The sequence below is a fragment of the Teleopsis dalmanni genome, chromosome 1, assembly GCF_002237135.1.
Source record: "Teleopsis dalmanni isolate 2A chromosome 1, ASM223713v2, whole genome shotgun sequence".
Taxonomy (NCBI): Eukaryota; Metazoa; Arthropoda; class Insecta; order Diptera; family Diopsidae; genus Teleopsis; species Teleopsis dalmanni.
The window spans coordinates 133,958,848-133,979,602 of NC_051846.1; the positions used below are offsets into that span (position 1 = coordinate 133,958,848).

General features: G+C 34.8%; 2 protein-coding genes across 4 annotated transcripts; one reads left to right on the top strand and one right to left on the bottom strand.

The window, feature by feature from the left end:
- On the top strand, positions 1–2,343 carry LOC119668825 (carnosine N-methyltransferase-like). 3 transcript variants are annotated; one of them, XM_038078474.1, is made up of 8 exons: positions 1–107; positions 180–319; positions 681–930; positions 1,102–1,262; positions 1,320–1,460; positions 1,509–1,671; positions 1,723–1,817; positions 1,873–2,343. In XM_038078474.1, exons 2-8 carry the CDS (start codon positions 210–212, stop codon positions 2,234–2,236), a joined length of 1,284 nt encoding a protein of 427 aa, XP_037934402.1. In that variant the 5' UTR covers positions 1–107; positions 180–209; the 3' UTR covers positions 2,237–2,343. The 3 variants fall into 3 exon arrangements, with proteins under 3 accessions (XP_037934402.1, XP_037934400.1, XP_037934403.1); XM_038078472.1 differs by having other exon boundaries at positions 8–107; positions 175–319; XM_038078475.1 differs by having other exon boundaries at positions 8–107; positions 175–319; positions 1,144–1,262.
- Positions 2,344–2,458: 115 nt separating this feature from the next.
- On the bottom strand, positions 2,459–3,632 carry LOC119668826 (protein KTI12 homolog). The gene is made up of 3 exons (XM_038078476.1): positions 3,212–3,632; positions 2,815–3,149; positions 2,459–2,758 (listed from the first exon to the last, which is right to left on the bottom strand). The coding sequence occupies exons 1-3, from the start codon at positions 3,474–3,476 to the stop codon at positions 2,474–2,476; spliced, it is 885 nt and encodes a 294-aa protein (XP_037934404.1). The 5' UTR covers positions 3,477–3,632; the 3' UTR covers positions 2,459–2,473.
- Positions 3,633–20,755: the final 17,123 nt, after the last annotated feature.

Here is a 20,755-nt window from a genome sequence, read left to right on the forward strand (position 1 = left end):
TAAGTTTGACACATCAGTGCGTGTTGTACTTTGTTGATATTTTAACACAGGCGGTTTGTTTTATTGTATTGCAACTAATTTTACAATCTTGACTACTTAAGTTATATGTGGGTTGTGAAAATTATTAATTCGGTTTATTGTTAATTGCATTAACATATTCTATATTTTCATTAGTTTAGTTTCCTTTTAATAAAAACGTGGTGCAAACAATGGAGGACGCCGTTGATATAATGGAGCGTTCGGCAGGGTTATTACCGGAAGAGGAGGAAGCAGAAAAACAACATATACAAAAAATCATAAGAGCATTGCAATTATATCGGTAAGACTTATTTCTGAAAAACTGTTGAGTGTCTGATTTTCTACGTAATTTTAAGGTGCAATAATTAGGTAAAATTATTATTAATAACTGTGTTTACATATCAAATTGCATATATAATTGTGCAATATTACAATAATATTGTAATATTTCGGTACATATTGAATATATGCTTTTAATATTGTGAGAAGAATTTGTAAGTATTTTTATTTTGTTCTAAGACTTACTAAGCAATGATTTACAGATTGTTACAGTACAGCAATTTTGTACCTATGTGTAGATAGTAAATAGTATATAGCAATCATAGATAGTGTTATTTATTTGAATTAAGCTTTCAGTACACTTTTTGTTTGTATATTTTTAGAAAGTACGCTTATGCCAGGGTTAATCAAAGTGAAAATTATTTAAACAGCCTGCCCAAAACACATCAAAATATGTTATCGAAATATCGTAAACACTTGGGCGCAATTAGAGATTGCATCGATGCTAATCAAGCAGTCATTAAAAAAATGCTTCGTGAAAACATACTAAGCGCAAATAGTAAAAGTTCGACAGATCTAATAACATCCCATGATACCGACAGTCGTGAAGTAAAAATGCGCCATCAAGAACATGTAAGACAGACATAACTCGTATCAAAAGTTAATAGTATCGTTTAGCGTATTTTCATGTTATTAATTATATTCAGTCATTTAATTCATATCCCTTTTCCTTTTGTAATTCTTGTTATAACGTTGTTGAAATTATTTTTGAAATTGTGAAAATGCTACAAATAATTGCCACAGCGAGATGAGCATGTTGATGTTGAACCTTTTAAAATTTTAAAGGCCCAGTCTACCTTAAAACTTATTGCGCGTGATTGGAGTCAAGAGGGAGCAGAGGAAAGAAATCAGTCTTATAAGCCAATCATAAATGCTGTAGAAGAATTTTTTAAGCCAGGGGAATTGTAATATAAAACTCTCTAAAATTTAAATATATTGTGAACATAATTTTTTCTTTTTAGTGAATTAAATGAAATTAAAATTCTGGTACCTGGAGCAGGTCTTGGTCGTTTAACTTATGAATTGGCTTGTAGAGGTTACGAATGTGAGGGAAATGAATTTTCTTATTTTATGCTGATCGCATCAAACTTTGTTTTGAATCAGTAAGTATATATTTAAGAATTACCTAAATTAATAGCAAAGTATTCCAGATGTACAGAAGAAAATGCGTATACACTGTACCCTTGGGTTCATCAGTATGTTAATAATTTAAATAAATCGGATCAAGTAGCATCAATTCGTTTTCCTGATATTTGTCCAGCACGGAATCCTCCAAAAGGGAATATAATGATGGCAGCGGGAGATTTTTTAGAAGTAAAATGCAATAAAGTTCAGAGCTGTTTATTAATATAGTATATATTTTAGGTGTATAAAGTAGCGAATACCTACGACTGTGTAGCAACATGTTTTTTTATTGACTGCGCAAACAATATCGTTGAATTTATTGAGACAATTTTCAAGTATTTTTTTAACATTTCTTTATAAAAAGAAAAATAATGATGAACTTTTTTTAAGGATTCTGATTCCAGGTGGTATATGGATAAATTTGGGGCCACTACTTTATCACTATAGTGATATTGAAGGTGAAAATAGCATTGAACCAACGTATGAAGATTTGATTTCCATTATTGACAACATTGGCTTTGAAATAATTAGGAATGATACTGGTATTCGTACTAAATACGCTCAGAATCCAAAATCAATGCTTAAAAGTGAATATGAAAGTGTATTTTGGATATGTCGAAAACCATACAATACAACAAATTTTGAAAACACTAGCGACGAAAATAGAGAAAATGGATTGAAAAATGTTATGAGTGAAATGCAATACAAAAATCACATTTGTAATCAAAATAATTCTGGTCTCACAGAAAAGTAAATCAGTCAGCGTATATGAAAATAAATTAACTGGGAACCTTAAAATTATATCAATTTTCAAAAAAAGAAGATATAGAAGAGAACTGAATAAAACTTAAGTTTTGTAAATGGTAAAAATTGCGAATATTCTTTTTTTTTTGCAGATTTGCCAATGAATTGAATTTGTTTAGTACGAATTCGGAATACATCATGTCGACATTCTATACTCTATTGTAGTCAAAAGTATATGATTTTTTACTTATTGTTTATTACAATTGGAATTTAAAAATTGTACAAACAGTTGAGGTACTCTATCGAGAGTGCTCGTTGTTGCGTGATGATTCTTGCTATAATTTAAGAACTGTCTTCTTAATCGATTCATCTGAATAGCATTGTAGTGGGCAGGTATTTCGACTTTAGTTTCGCTCCCTTTTACTGATACAGGTCCAAAAATACCAAGTTTACGAGCAGCTAAAATATCTGCTATGATATCCTGTGTAAGCCTATCGAGTTCAAAAAGGTAGTTGCTAACAGTCAAAGGCGGCTGTAATTATATTTGTGTTAATGAAATATACAATGCATTTAGATAATTATACTTACATTTTGAGTGCTTTGGTTTGGAGGTAAAGGTTTTGATTCGAATAAGGCGCTGTGAATACCATCGAAATTTAGTTTATCTTCAGGAAAAACAACAAAAAGTGGACTATCCCAACGGCAATTTCCATGCGGCTCTTCATAGCGCATGCACAATGCGCTAAAAATTTCTTTCGTATATGGAACACATGAATTGTTAAGAATTTCTGATTTTGTCATGCTTTCAACATCGCATCTCTGCTGATTTAATTCCCATGCACGTTTTTCCTGAATACCACAAAAAATAGTACATTGATTACCTCGAGTTGCTTTTGTTGCACAAAATAATTCGTAACGATAACCTTTGGTTTTAAAGCTAAATATTTAATAAACAAAATTTTTCAAATCTATAAACGTCTGATACCTTTTATATAATTTCCTGCATCCAATATAACAACGTCCTTTTTATTAAGTAGACGCAAAACTTCAGATTTTAATTCACTGCGAACAATTTTTTCTTTCTGTGAGTCTGCAAAATAATCATTTTTATGGAATCCAGCTTTGGGAACAGCTTCATTTTCAGATACTAAGTAAACCTTTTTTCTATTTTGTAAAAAAAAATTGTACAATTCTTTTGACCGAGTAGATTTACCACTAGACGGTAGTCCAGATATCACAATGAGAGGCATTGTTAGAAAATTATAAAATATTTGTTTTAAAAAAAGTTTTTATTGTTCACTCATCAATTCATTTTATTTGAACATTTAGTTAAAATTTCATTTATCTGGAAACACTAACGTAATTTCGTCTTATTACTTTAAGACAAATGATGCCTAATATGCAATGTGCACACATTTAGATAAATTACTGTGAAAATCAGGGTCGTTATATTCAGAAATATTGAAAACAGTTGTATTTGTTTCTTTCAGAGTTGTAAAAAAATATATTACGTCTAGTTGAAACAAATTAGCATTACTTTTAAGATATGTTATAATACGTTTTCACTGGCTTCGTTATAGCACATGTATACTGTTTCATTTAGGAGGTTTTGCTCATTATAACCCCTAAATGAGCTCATTATCAATAAATCAGTTTATTTAAGGCGAGATATGTAAAATGTAATAGAACATTCACACTGTCTCATTTAGACGGTTTTGCTCATTGTAATCACTAATGAGGATGATTTACCATATAAAGATGTAAGGACGGAATTTTGTACAAATTTCCGCCCTACATAACTTATAACTTTTATTAAAACAGAAAATATAAAATATTACAATGCAGTAATATTTAATTCCATTTGTATAAAATTTATTGGTTATATTTAAGGTCGCTAAAACCGAAATGCGTAAAACTATTTTACGCATCTTTCATTCATAAAATTAACAAACAAGTTTCAACGGAGCAGCGAACATCCACACGAACAGCCAGCACAAGTCAAGCTAAGCTCACGGCAGAGCCGTTACTTCGCAAAGAAATGCATTATTTGTTTACGCACGTAGAATTACACTGGTTCGGTTGTGCGTACGTCTATTGAAACGAGAGTGATTTCATATAAATAGACGAGAATTTTGTATGAAACTTCACTTAGCGTCAGCACACTGAAGTGAGTAGACACCTACTCCATAGCTATGTCGCCAAGTTTTTTTTGACGCCAATAGTATTCTGATACTATAGGCTAAATAAATTTGTATAACGCCTTCAATATTTTGATGTCGTTGACTAGAATTTTTGAGTAGAATATTTCTTTATAACGCCTTCGACATTTTGATGTTGTTGACTAGAAATCTTTGAGTGGAATATTTTTTTATAACGCCTACGACATTTTGATGTCGTTGACTAGAATCTTTGAGTAGAATATTTCTGTATATTCTTTCTTATACCAGGTTCGCACTACTCATTTAGGCACTTGCTCATTTATATAAATGAGGAAGCGGTCACATAATAATGAGCTTATTTATACAGCTTTTAGAACTTTTATATGTCAAATATGCTATAAAAGAACTTTCTTTTGTTCACAAATAAAACACAAAGAAAAATGTCGGTACTGTGTAAGATAATAAAATAGAAAACGCGGAAAATTTAAAAAATAGAATGTATAATGTGTGTGAAATTATTAATAATAGAAAGACAGCAAATTTTGAATATCGTAAATGTCGTGTAATGCACCGAAAAAATATACTTGAAATAAGAAAAAAGCAAATACCAATACTTTCTACAATAATTGCTAGGAACCGGAGGAAGTGCTGGACTTTGGTTAGTGCCGCCAGTAATGATTATTAAATAAAGTTTAAAATCAACATTTTTTCCAGAAAAGAACAAAGAAATTCTAGGAAGTGGATTGCCAGAAAAATGGTCCAAATTTTTTCAAAGAAATTTTTCGCATGAGTTTGGAATGTTTTAAGGAGTTATATGAATTATTAAAAGGACTACAAAAAAAAGATACAACCTTTCAGATTTCAATTTCTATAGAAAAGAGAATTGCCATTGGGTTGTATTGTATTATGTCGTCGGCTGAATACAGAAGCGTAGCAAGTCTGTTTGGCGTTGGCAAGTCAACTGTGTACATTTGCCTGAAATTATTTTGTTAGGAGGTGTGGAAAATTCTTTCACCCTTGTACATGAATGCATTTGCATTAACAAGCGACAAGAATGAGTGCATCAGAGGATTTCAGGTTCTTGGTTTTCCACAATGTTTAGGTGCAATAGGTAAGTTTTCAATTTACTATTACTGAAACATATTAATTGTAAACAATATTAACGATGGAAGCCACATTGAAATAAATCCAGAATCTCAGAATGCTGTTGACTGCTATAACTATAAAGGGTGGTACTCGATTGTTTTGTTTGCCCTCGTAGATTATAGGTAAGTAATTTATAAGTAAATAAACAACGAAATTTCAATGAACGCGCAAATATATTTTACTACTTATTTAAAGATACCGTTTTTTTATATAAATGTTCGGTATCCTGGAAAAGTCAATGACTTTCATTTTTGAAAGCTCATCACTTAAGAGGCAGTTAAGAAATTGTGTTGCTCTAGAAGACAAAAGTAGGGTGATTAATGGTGTCAAAATACCCATCTTGATCCTCGGTGATTCTGTATTTCGATTTTTTACCAAAGTTATGAAACCATACCCTTATGATGAAAACGCTGGTCAAAAAACTTTTAACTACCAATTATCTAAATGTCGAAGAGTGGTTGATGCTTTTGGGCAACTTAAGGCAAGGTTTCGCAGAATAGGGAAGGGCATTGACAACAAAATCGAAAACGTGAACAGCAGAATACGATCCTGTTGTGTTCTTCACAACTTTTTAAATGAAAAAAACGATGTAGTGGAAAAAAGTTGGGTACGTGCTCTGAAAAAACAACAGCTGGTTACAGAACGACAACAACCAGAAGAAGTTTCATTATTAAATGACGGCGATCTAAATGCAGAAGAAATAAGACGATTTTTAGCTACATTTTTTAGTGTTTTATTAGAAATTCACCTAATCCAAATACTTATCTTTGTAGCACTACATAACTTAATCCAATTATATTCAAAAAAAATAAAAGAATACAACTTTATCTAAATTATAATAATATAATGATAATAATAATTATAAATTATGTTATATTTTTAATAAATAATTATCGCTAGCTGGAGTCATCGTAACAAGTGCGCCGAGTATATGGAAAGCATCCTTCCATTGATGACGCGATACGCGATAAAGCAACATTGCTTTCTGCCATTAAATTGAAGAACCTTGCATATGTGCGTTCCTGTAGCTCGATGTGGCGGTTCTCTACATCTGTCAGATTCTGAAATTTTTCCAAAAGGGTGTCATTCAAATTGCCTTTTTTTTTGCAGGTGTTTTAGAATCTTCCGACGAAGATATTGGATCTATCGGTGGAGAAGAGCATGGCGGCAGCAACGATGCATCATTTGATGACGGGCCCTGGTCTGAAAAATAAACGCATTTATTATTTTGAAAAACTTAAACAAATTTGTGAAAACTCACCTACAATACACTACACAATCATACACTAATTTTGTAGTGTTATGTATGGGCAAATTTCCTAGAAATCTTTTCAATATATGGAAGTACTTCCAGTCGGATGGCGCCCCTCCCAAAACTCCAACACACTGCTGTTCTTTCCTGACTTAAAATAAACAAACAAGCAAAATAATAAAAATAAATAAAAAATTAACAAAATTACATTTAAATCTCTTTTTATTATATAAAAGTACATAACATAAAAAAAAAATAAAACAGTTTCAATGCACAAATCATTATTGTAATTTTCAATTTCAGTTATGAAATACTTACCTAAATCGTTGTGTAAAGTTGTGGACCTTCGTTTTTACTTCTAATGAAGTGACCAGAAAACCCCTATTCTGAAGTTCTGTGGCCATCTCATTGAAAATATGTGCGTTCCGTCAGGCACCCCGTAATTGTGGCAGTCTTTCCTCTCATATTTCCAAAAAGTGCCTTTTGGCACTTTCCGACCAAGCATGCTTACGCACACGAAGGCGCTACACGAGAGCTAGACGAAATAAAACCAGTGACGCAAGGTCTAAAATATACCCAAGCCAAAAATAACTTAAAAAAAGTGATTAACACAAGTAAACGAAGAAAATGGGGGAACTTAGAAATGACATAAATCATGATCATGGATACAAAATAGTCATGAAAAAACTAGGAGTAAAATCAGCAGTAAGTGATCTAGAAGAAGGGAAAATGAACGAAATTGTTAATACCCTGCTTCCAAGCTATGATATCAGGAGTGAGGAAAATGTTGCACGAGTTCACCTGAAGAATATTCAAAAATTCACGAAGAGAGAACTAATGATCGCAGCTAAAGAATTATAAAATAATAAAGCACCTGGACCAGATGGGGTGCCAGACGAATTTTTAAAAATAATTTCGAAAAATAAACCTCAAGTATAACTGGCAATCAGGGTTTGAATTGCTTGCTGAGAATTAGCAAAAGCAACCAAATTTTGACTAATGGTTAAATATTGACCAGTCAATTTTTGTCAAACGACTAATTGCTAATGGATTGCATAATAAAATGAAATAAGAATATGCATTAGCATTATCGTTCTGTTTTGATCACAAGATATGTATGTTTATATTTCTGAACACAAATGATAATATTAATAACTAATTTTTATTGATAACGTCAAGTGATAATATGCATGTATACATAAAATTTTTGAAATTATATTTATGTATATATATATATATATATATATATCTGGGAATCTTCCCAGATATATGGAAAAGGCAACATTGAAAAGGAAAATCGAGATACTCCAGCAGCATTTAGACCACTGTGTTTACTAAATATCGCAGGAAAATGTTATCTAGACAATATGAGAGCTAAAAGATCCACAATAGGAGTCATCGCTGAGGTTATTTTGGCCGCAAAAGTACCCCAACGTGGTAATTACTACTCAAGACCAATAGTACTTCTTGCCACTTTAGACATTAAAAATTGCTTTTAATAATCTCAGATGTAAAAACGTCATCAATACATATACAGTCTCAGAAGACAATCGCTTCCAAGTACTCGCTTATATAAGCAAATTAATTGGAACCTGCTTAACAAACCGACAATTAATCTATTCAACAAAAAATGAATTAAAAACGGAACAAATAACGGCTGGAGCAACGCAAGGATCAATCTAGGGACCTGAATTATAGAACACTACTTATGACGATATTTTTCAAATAGAGATAATATCAATGACTTTTTTATAGCGTATAATCGCCTCCTCCCCTGCCTCGACGATCCGCGTGTCATGAACGGCGTATCTGACCAGCACGCGGTAAGGCTTACGCTTAACGACTTACTTGTGTTTGCCCTTGCACTTTTTTCAACTTTTCCACCATCAACTGGTCAGAGTTTAATCTCACTCTTGATCACCTCCTTCTTCAGCTGAGCATTTCCGAACACAGGAACATAACTCTTGCGGAGATAGATTTTGCTGCTTATCGTTTTAGTACTTATCGTTTTAGACAGATAGCCTCCATGCAAGCTTATGAGTCCCAAGCCATTCTCAAGAACCTGGACACCATAATTACCCAGAGAGTCAACCAAGCCAGGTTCAATTCCTTTAGTGCCAAACTTCGGGCCACCCAGTGTCGGTCTGAAGTCTTCAGTACGATCAGTCAAATCTGTGGATCCAATAGGTCCATCTTTGACTTTCGTTATGGCAACACCATAGCGTATGATGACCTTGATAAGACCAACGTCTTTGATGAAGTCTTGGCGACTAAACACCGTCTTACGGCTGGCCTAGGCGAGCACCACTTTACTTCTACTACCAACTTCGTAGTCCATGGGCTTTTCGATGCTTTCAATGAATACATTGTCACTTTTTCCCCGCAGCTCCCAGCCCACTGCATCAATGTGGAAGACACCCAAGGGTTCCTCACCCCTTTTAACCTCTCTTACCTGCTTCTGCTCAAAGCATACAAAAAGTCATCTGGCGTGTCTTTCTACACTATGCGGTGTTTCTCACATGGGTGAACAATGATTCGTCTTCTCTTGTTTGTTTTTCGAATTTCGCCGAAAACTCCAGGCAAACAAATTGTGGTGTATCACTCAGAAGTGACCGTCTTTCGTTGCTCAAGCGAAACAGTCGCCACATGACCACTTTTGCCGAAGAAACAGGCGACCATTTGCTTCTTCCAATGAACAACAACCGCAAACGTATTTTTTCAAAATTTCTTTGCTTGCACCAATCGACACGACTCTTTTTTTGAGCGATTGGAGAAATGCCCAAGGATGCCTCTATTTCACGGTATTATAAGTTCACGCACTTCATCAATGTTTTCTGGCACAACGGCCATTTTTAAACGACCTTCACGGAATTCGTCGTTGAGCGAGCATCGGCCACGATTGAATTCATTAAACTAGTTTTTCACAGTGCTATAGGCTGGTGCTTCATCGCCCTACAAGGATTTAACTTCATCTTAAATATTTGTATGGCACTCTTGTCGTGATAATCCACGTCGAAAGTTGTAAAAAATGAGTAAATAAAAACAATTGTAAATATAACAATTCACAATTCACGTTCTGAGTGACGTTATGCTAAAAAATATCAACCATTCCAATGGAAATGTTAGAAATATATATAGCAGCCCTCGTAGTATTCCCCCTTACTAATTTGGCTTTACGAGGCAAACTTCCTCTGTCCATGCCCTACATCATCTCCAAAATGAAATATGTGTAGGCTTTTTCAATAAGCAGCCCACTGTGGCACTAAGTCTTGATAATGAAAAAGCCTTTGATACCGTCTGATTTGAAGGATTAGTTTTTAAGCTCCACCTGTTCGGTTTCTCATCATCACTCTGCAGTGTGATCCACAATTTTCTTTCTCATAGGACTTTTCAAGTCCGAGTCGGTTCATCTTTGTCCCGCGATTTCCTCAACGATGCCGGTGTCCCTCAGGGTTCGGTTCTTGACCCCTTTCTTTTTAACTTGTTTATAGCAGATAGCCCTCTCCCACAGGCTCCTGCTAAGCAAATATGCATCGCCGACGACTATCTAGTCTTAATATGGTCGTCTAACCCCTGCCGCATTTCCGATGGGCTTTATGCACACCTTGGATCCCTTTTTGACTACTATAGCCCCTCTAGGCCAGCAGCATGATCATACCAGAGATTTTGATATCTCTGACATCGAGCTCAGACTCAATAACACTCCCATTCAGCTAGTTCCTAAGTTTTTTTTTTTTTTTTAAATATCTATTTTATTTATTGAATCTCTTTTATAAGAAGATTTACAATAAGTATTCAAATCTTAAAAAAACTAAAGCAAACAAATGAACTGACAATTATAACTGCAGTTAATTGATAATAATTAAAGTTAAAGTTATTTCATGAAAAGCAAAGAATAAAGAAATAAATAAAATAAAATAAAAAATAAAAAATAAAAAATAAACGAAAAAGAAAAAAAAAAGTATATTAAATTGAAGTAAATTAAAGTTTAAATAAGGTTGATAATAAGTAAATGTATAAAGATAGAAAAAGGAATCAGTGCGTTGGTACATCTTTTCTGCGTAATCTTGACGAAGGCCGCGTTAGCAATAGATTCCTTGCAAGGTGGTTCGGATGAATTTCAAGTTTTTGTTTGTATTTGCATTTGATTTTAGTGAGTTCATCTTTGATTAGTGGTATTTTCAGATCTTCATGAATTTTATCACTTCTTATATACCACGGAGCCCCAGTAATTATACGAAGGATTCTGGATTGAGTACGCTGAATTAACTCAATGTTGGAGGAACATGCATTACCCCATAGTTCAGCGCCATACTTCCAAATTGGCTTAAGTAAACTATTGTAGAGTAACACTTTGTGGTTTAGCCGTAACTTGGAATTTTTATGCAATAACCAGTGAATTTTTTGCGTCTTAAGTTTTATTTGCGTTCGCTTAGCTTCTAGATGTTTACGCCAAGTTAGTCTCCTATCCAAATGAACACCCAGATACGATACGGTGTTTGATTGCGGAATGGTGATGCCGTTGAAGGTTACTGGGGGACATGTGTCCTTACGTAGGGTAAATGTTACATGTGTGCATTTACTTTCATTTACACGAATGCGCCAGTTGGCTAACCATGTTTCAATGAGTTCGAGGTGTTCAATTAAGTCCCTAGATGCTATGAATCTATTTTGGTGAGAACTAAGGACAGCAGTGTCATCAGCAAACGTAGATGTCACAAGACGAGAGTTGCTTGGTATATCCGAAGTAAACAGGATATAAAGTATTGGACCTAGAACACTGCCTTGAGGAACTCCAGCCTTTATTTCTAGATTAGCTGTTGTATGGCTTCCAACTTTTATATGGAATTTCCTGTCCTGAAGATATGACTCTATATTTTGTGAGAGTAGTCAGGAGTGAGTTCCTTGATTTTATAAATAAGTCCAGCGTGCCAAACCTTGTCAAAAGCTTGTGCTATATCAAGAAATATAGCAGAGCAGAATTTTTTATCTTCAAATGCTTTCCTAATCTCATTTGTTATGCGATTCACTTGCTCGATGGTGCCATGTTTGGCACGAAAACCAAACTGGTGGTGAGGTATTATGTTATTTTGCTGTAGATATGTTGTTATCTTCCCGAGAAGCATTCGTTCAAAAAGTTTTGACAGCATTGGTAAAAGACTTATTGGTCTATATGAAGACGGTAATGTTAAGTTTTTTCCTGGTTTTGGAATCATTATAATTTGTGAAATTTTCCAGCTTTGAGGAAAGTACCCAAGTCGAAGTATTGCGTTAAATATTTTTGTCAGTATTTTGAAAGCTATTTGAGGTAACTCTATTAGCATTTTTGCTGTAATTTGGTCATATCCTGGGGACTTGTTGACACATAATTGGGTTTTTGCAACCTGTTGAATCTGTTTGGTTTTGAGTTTAAGACGCCCATAACTGACTAGAGGAGATTGAATTGGTAGTTCAAAGTTATTGGTCGGAGGATTTGGTTGAAATACCTGACTTAAATGGTCTGCGAACACATTTGCTTTGTCTACTTCATCCCTAGCCCATTTTCCGTCGGCTTGCCTGAGCGGTGGTGCACTCTCCTTAGGTGTTTTTAATTTCCTTACCGATCGCCATAGGGAATAATTCGTACTTTCTGTAGGTGTTAACTTTCGTACGTAGGTGTTCAAACTATTTTCCATCTCTATGAGCAATGCTTTTTTTAGGCGTTGTTTAGCTGCCAAAAACTTGAATTTACTTGTAGGTGATCTATGCTTTTGCCACATCCGTCTCAGATGTCTTTTTTCTCTGACGATATTTTCAATTGCATCTGAAGACTTTCTTGTAGATCTAGTAAAAGTTATCTTATCAGTAGGAGTAGCGTGCTTAGCAGCCAATTTTAAAACTGTGTCAAATTCATTAAGAGCCGAATCGATTTCACTTACACACTGTAGAGATGGGTTTATATCTAAGTGGCTACTAATATATTGACGATATCTTAGCCAATTGGTTTTCTTTGACGTCAGTTTTGATGCACTTTGATTGTTTATAGGTACCTTAAATAAGGTTATAAAAACTGGAGAGTGATCGGATGATAGTTCGAAGCTAGAGTGCGCAGATATTAGTTCGCGGTCAATATTTTTCACTACACAAAAGTCGATTAGATCTGGTATTTTTTTGGGGTCAGATGGCCAGTAAGTGGGTTGTCCTGATGATATGAAATCTAAATTGTTGCGGCGATTTGTAATGGTAGAGTAGAGTTGCTTTCCTTTTGGGTTTATTAGACGGGAGCCCCAGTATGTATGTTTAGCATTAAAGTCTCCCGCTGCTATAAATTTTTTACCGAGATTATAAAAGAAATCCACGAATTGAGCTTCTGTTACAAGAAATCTAGGAGGACAGTAGACAGCACTGAGCACGACTTCATCTTCAATGAATTTAATGCATATTGACGTAGCTTGTATGTGGGCTGTGGAGTGCTGTTCTAGGACGTGATGCTTAATTCTTGAATTAATTAGAATTCCTGTTCCCCCGTGGGGCTTATCTTCAGGATGGTTTGTGAAGTAGAAATTGAATCCAGGTACAGAGAAGTTGTGTTTACTACATAGATGGGTTTCAGATATTAGAAAAACATCAATATTGTGGGACGACAGAAAATTTATGATTTCAAGTTTGTGCTGGCGGATGCCGTTGGCATTCCAGTGACACATTCTAAGACAGTTCATTTATTAGCTGAAAGAAACTGCATCATTTGGTTTTGAGTTTTTACTATATCTTGCACTAAGTTTTGTATTGAGGCCATAAAGTTCGTCATAAGCTGGGTAAGAGTTATTAGCATTGATTCTAAGTTTTGATTGGGGGTTACTGAATTTTCAGGAATTTGTTTAACTAAACCATTTTTTAAGACGGCTGAGTATGAATTAGCTGTTTCAACTTCTTTTGTGTTTGTTTGGTTAATATTGACTGGATTTAGTGGAATTATGGATGGAGCATTTGGTACCTTTTCGGAGCGTGGGATAGCTTTATTCTTAATTTCGATATAAATTGGACAGCCACGGTAGTTTGCAGTATGATTACCACCACAGTTGTTACATTTTCTGGAATTTATGTTGTTTTTATCTGTACTGCATTGAGTTGAGTGGTGAGCACCACCGCAGGCCACACAAACTTTGCGCAGAGTACAATAACTTTTAGTATGCCCAAATTCCTGACAGTTTAGACATTGCACTGGAGTTTTGCGTTTATGAGGCTCCTCCACTGTTATCTTACGGTTTAGCAAGAAACGCAAGTGGTAAATTGGATGAATCTCGTTATTTTTTAATTTTTTAGTATCTGGTTCTAATTCAATTTTATATAAAGGTTGAGGAATTTTATCTTTGTTTTTTATGTTAAAAACTGATTTTACCTCAAAGCCAGCATTTTCAACAGCAATTTTTATTTCTTCAGTATCAGCATTCGGTTCGATGCCTTTAACAACTACTGCTATTCCCTTGCTACTTTTGAGCTGATAAGTATAAAAATTTTTGGAGTTTTCCTTTAAATAGTCGTTAATCTTACGGAACTGGTGTTCGGTTTCAGTTTGTATCTTCGTTTCTTCAATTGCACCTCTTTTAAGAGGAGTAACGTAGAAAGACTTAGAGTCAATTAATTTAGTAAGATTGTTGACAAGAGTACTTGAACACTTTTCGCGTAAGTAAATTGGAGGTGGACGGAAAGTTTTTATTTCTGATATATGGTCCTTTTCATAATTTTCAATAGCGAGCGCGGCAAAGCGATTACCATATAGAGAATTATCACTTAATTTTAATTGTTTTAAATTTGACTTAGACATTTTTTGTGGGCTCAATTTTCTTTTTATGTTAACGTAGCGGTCCATACCAGTCTGCATGACCGCACTTATTTGGTTATTTGTGTTCGCTGTAAAAGTGGAGCTTTTGTGAGCGAGCTTTTTTGTGCTTATATGTGGTGGTGGTTCTGAGTTTTTAAGAGAATTATCTACGCTTATTATATTACACAGTTTTTGATTTAAATTAAGAGACTCACTTTTATCACTTTTCAAGTTTTGATCGTAGGAAATGTTTTGCGCGGGAGTTTGCTTATTCGAATTTAAACAGGCGGTAATAGGTGATTTTTTTAATTCTTTTGGTGAACTATCCTGTATGCACGACAAGCTTATAAGTTTATTTGTTTTTGAACTCGGAATGTCAGGTTTTTCTAATCTATCATTTGTTTTAGTTCCTACAGGAAAAGATGCATTCGAAACACTAGAGCTCTGAGAGAGCTGTTGCTGGGGTGGTGAGTGAGCAACGCTCATGTAATTATTTAACTATACACTTTTTTACCACTTTTGGTTGTTTTATTGAACCCTTATTTTATTATTATTTGCAAGTACCACAAAAGAAGATTTATTAAATTAAATTATATTTTTAGCGTCTTTGAGCGCACTTAGAATACTTCTATATACAATAATTAAGCTATTTCACTGAGCGGTTTGAAAACACGTCCGTCTACAACGTAAGCTTAACGATGTGATGTTAAAATATCTTAGCATTGCTTTTTTCCTCGCAACAAAATTTATCCACCACGTTGATTATGCCATCCGTAACGTCCGGTTCAGATATATTCAGTTCATAAACGCACTCCGAAGTCACATCCACCTTAGCTGTATAGTTAAATTGCTCTGCTATAAGCAACTTATTCGCCCCCTACTCAACTACGCCTCTCCTATTTGGTCTGCAATCTCCTCCGCACAAATGTAAAGAATTTGCCTGTTTAAGCGGAAACTTCTTCGGGATTGCATCAACTATAAGTGCAAGCCTGACGGCAAGCAGTTCCCCATCTCTGTCTTTTACGACAATGCCAAGATCACTCGCATTGATGAGTATCTTTTGCCACTCGCCCGTAAATACCTTTCCCGGCTCCATGACCTTCCTTCTGACGTCTCTATTCCTTTTACCCTCCCTGAAGACCTTCTTCTTGCCTTGCACTTTAAACCCCCCCAATATCTGTTTTTGCTATTTCGATGGGGGGACCGTAACTTCCACTCCATTCCCTTATATAACCGCGGCTTTCGTGACCCCAGTAACAAAGTTTACCGCTAACCGCACCCCCGGTCATCTGCTCTAACCCTACCCCCTTCTCTATAACCCAGTTTCCTTAATGCACGCCCTTGCTTTCTGGCTTAGATGAACCCAGCTCGATAGATATTAAGCCTATATGTTCACATCTCTCTCCCCTGATCACGGGAATGAAGTTTTCACAATGCGGTGGAAATCTTCTTCATTCATTCCTAAGAGGTGGTTTAATGGGTTCAAGTCTCACATGGTGGCTTTCGATGCTTCCACCTACTGTCAAAAAAAAAAAACGATGCAGAGTACACCTTCTATAACTGTAATACGTAGCTCACAAATAGAAAAGAGATAATAGCACAGATTGGACCTCTAAACCCCGAAAATATAGTGGAAAAGATGAGAGTGTTTCAAGTTCTTAAAACGAAGAAATTTGACCTGAAACAGAGAACCAGAAACTAGAAAAATTAATAATGCAGATACCAAGAAAATGTGGTGAAAAAGTGGTGATCTGGACGCAGATTGAAAAGCACAAGAGCGTAGCTTGAAATGCCAATACAAAAGAGACCCTCCTCGAAGTAATGCGAAAGCGATTCGAGGGGAAATAAGTCTCGCCGAAAAGGGGGCGTTTTAGTCCGTATACTACACATTCATATTAGAGAGTCGGACACACCCTTCCGACGACGGTCAGTTTGGCGGTGCGTAAAGCATTCCATCTCCTCAAACAAAACACACCTAGTAATACAAGATGAACTTGCAATGCAAGCACTCTCAATACACACGAAAGAAAAATATAAACCAAGAAATGTCACTAGACACTTACAAATCTTTACTAGGCTTGCATATATGACTCGGGGAATTGACCATACAGACCCAGTACAAGTACCACATTCGACATTTATTCTCTTTTTTATATTTGCTTTGTAGATTTGTTTCAAGTAACAAATTTATATAGCACAAAAGATCAATCATGGTCGCGGTGCTCTCCTCAAATGGGAGCTAGTAACCTGTTCTTTCTTAACAAATTTATATAATAAAAGCACTTAATTACTGGATTCAAGTTTAAAGTCCTTACTGCTTTAAAGTCCTTGAGTTCAGTCCAGTTTACATCTACAAGAATCTTTGACTGCTACACATTTCTAAATGAGAAGCAGACAATTTAGCCAGACGCGGTGCTTCAGAAAACCACTCGAAACACCTATGGTAAACAATCTGGGCATATCGTTGACATTATGTAAACTGGCATTGAGTTCTTCCTGTGTCGAACCTTTTAATAAAAGACGGGAAGATTCAACGATATGCAGGCATCTGTATGCAATTTGGTTATGTTTTTATAAAAGAAAATTAAACTATCTCATTGAGATGCCCCGTAGAGATATCAGTCTTGAGGTAGATTAACTTACAGGTCATCGTGTTTTAGGTAACCATGCTTGGAGATTAAATCTCCCTTTTAACCATACCTGCAGAGAGGACGATGAAAGTGTCTCCCACCTGCTTTGCTTCTGTGCTGCACATACGCGTCGTCACTTAAACACTTTAGGGGCTTTCTCTTTCGAGGATCTTGACGAACTTCAGGACCTTCCTCTTAATAGCATTATAAGTTTTCAAAGGTTCAAGGTGGTTTTTTTTAATAATACGGTAGCACAATGCGGCTATAGGCCTAAGTGGATCCCTTGAGAATCGCTGGTATAACTTAACCTAACCTTACCAGAAATTTCGAAAAACTCGCCTGGTAATCTACAAGAGTTGTCTTGATGTTTATGTATACGTTTCTTAGAACGAGCAACATCACTGTTAGTTCAACAGTCTACCTTTGCTTGGATCTGCACTTTAAAGATGTTTTAAGTATGCGGTGAAAACGTTCGACAAATTCATTTGCTTGCGGATGATGTGAACTTGTTATAAGATGTTTTGTACCAATTAGCCTCGTGAGTTTATTGAATAATTTTGACTCCAATTGTCAGCCTTGGTCGATTATTATTTCGGGAGACACGCCGTAATGTGGAATCCAGCCTTTCAGTAATGTTGCCGCCACTGTGCTTGCATTAATATCGGTCATAGGAGTGGCAACTGGCCATCTGGTAAAGCAATCAATGGTCGGTATATAGTAGCTGAATTGATTTGACATCGGCAATGGCCCTATGATATCGATATGTAGTGAACCAAGCCGCTGTTTTTAACAATTTGAAAGCACCAAGTATTGTTAAATCATATTTACATGCCTCAGTGATAAATTTTGCTGCCACGTAAAAATGATTGAATTGCAGTCCGTCAAAATTGTGCACTTTCTACTTTTAATCATGTGTACAAAGTGTTATAAGGATTGGTAAATGGCAAACAATTCTCTATCATACGTGCTGTATCCTTTTTGTGCCTCGATTAGGCGCTTTAACTAAAAACCGCTTCCATTTGTATAGAATACAATTTCGTTGAATTTCGTTTTCCATCAAATTTGGAAGTAATTCCAAATAACGTACAAGTTCCGAAAAAAATGCGTTGGAAAGAAGAGTTGGCAGGTAGATACAGAGAACGGCTAGAAATGACTACTTGTTCTGATTATATAAGTTCTAACATGCAGATTGATGTTAAATTGGATATGTTCCTTGAAAAAGTTCGCGATGCGTGGGGAAACCAGACTTTGAAAAAGCGTTTTGACCCAAAAAATGAATGGTTTGATAGCCAGTGTCATGAACTTAGAAAAAAAATGTTTCATTTTTAATTTAGTTCGAAAATACAATCTGAATACCCATCGTACTTCTTACATTGTACTCAGATCTCGATATGCATACCTCTGCCGTAATGAAAAACTTCAATGGCAATTAAAAAATATTGAAGCACTTAATACTGTTAAAAATGCTTCTGACTGGTGGAATCTAGCAAAAAATTTGAAAAACAGTCCTCTCAAAGTAGCTAATTCTTTACAATGTGAAGACTTTCATATTCACCATGAGTTCCTGCTTACATGCAATTCCGACCTTCCAGTTATCTCTTGGTGTCTTCCGCCTTTTCTCAATCCTTTCCTTGATTCTCCTTTTGAATTTCGTGAACTCCAGCTTGTGCTTGCAAACACCAAAATTAATAAAGCTTCATGTAACAACAGTATTCCTTATGAGTTCTACAAAAATGCTCCTGCTGGTTTCCTTAACGAGTTACTTACGCTATATAATTATATATTTCTTCACAGTGTCATACCTTCTTCGTTTTTAAAATCGATAATTCAACCCATGTTTAAAAAATGAGATCCCAATATAGTTTCTAATTATCGTGGATTATCATTGCTGGACTCTATATATAAAATATTTACTGGTATACTACTTTCGCGTATGAATAGCTGGGTTGAGCTCAATAATATATTAAATGAATACCAAGCTGGATTCCGGAGACCTTAACTGTTGATAATATTTTTAATCTAACCTCTATTATACACTTAAACTTAATTAACAATAAAAAAACAAAGTATTTGTCTAATCCTAAAATAACTTTTAAAAATAAATTAAAAATTTTCTACTCGGCAGCACGTTCGATTGTACTTTACGGTGCACAAGTTTGGGGTTACAAACACTATGATCAAGTGGAAAAACTTTTTAGATTTTTTATAAAAAAGATACTATTTCTACCCACTAACACCCCCAACTATATGCTCCACTTAGAAACGGGTTTACCGACGCAGTTCTTAGACACAATACAAACACTTTTCGCATATGTAAGAAAAATTCTTAATCTCCCCCCCACAAGGCTTCCTCGAATATTAGCGGAACTTATAATTAGTAAAGGTATATATTGGGCCAAAGATTGGGAAAATATGTGTTTAGAACTGGGTGTTTCAATAACCAGTTTTAGTAGAATGGACCTTAAACTATTGCACAAAAATATTATAACTTTATATGAACGGAGGGAACACGATTATTTTGTAACGAATGCTAGGTCGGGATCTCATGATATGTACCCACAGTTACAATATGACATTATGCATAATTTTTATTTCGAAAACACTCAGCACATATCGAGCCTACTTTTTAAATGTACAGGCGGTCTTTTTAATCTGAACGGTAGAGAGTTTAATACATCTGATCGTGATTGTTCTTTGTGTAATCGTCATGAAATATAAAATATATGCCATATTATTGGTGTATGTCCAATTTTCAGAGAACATAGGCGTATTTTTTTTGATAAAGCATTTCTGTCCGAAGAAGAAGTGAAAATCTTATTAAACGGTAGCAATATTTATAAACTGTATAAATTTATGAAAACTGTTTTGAGTTACAGAAAATTAATTATTGAAGAATTTATATAAATAATAATGTTAGTATTATGCACCTTCTTTTGTATGCCAATCTGACACACAACAAATATGTTATTGTCAATTTAGATTTTAAGTAAAATTCTATAATTTTTGTAAGTGCTGTATGAATAATAATAAATAATACAAATCTGGATAATGTCTGATGAAGTGTACTGTTTTGTTACCTAATCTACAGACTCGTGGTTAGCTCCATCAGTGTTCGGCATTATACTGGCGTAATAATTTAGTAACGTAAAATGAAGTCACTATAAAGAAGAGAAAGAACTGCATACAATGTGCTAGGGGAGTGCCCGGCACTGATGCACATGCAGAACAAAATAATTGTTATTAGTTTATATATATTTACTACAAATTATATTTAATGTCATTTATAATTTTATTTTTAACAACCCTAACTTAATTTTTATATTTCTTATTTTTTGTTGCACTTGACAACCCCAAAATCATATGAATAGTTTCTAAATATAATAAAGAATATTCTGTTGGTTTCTGTAACTTGACTGAATCGATTGTCTTTTTAATTTGTTTCTTCGTTTGTTTAGTAGGGGCTTCAAACAAGCTTGAACTTCCAACAATTTCTTTATTAAAGTTCTTAAAAGAACTTTTGTGTCGGGGTCACCAATATAGT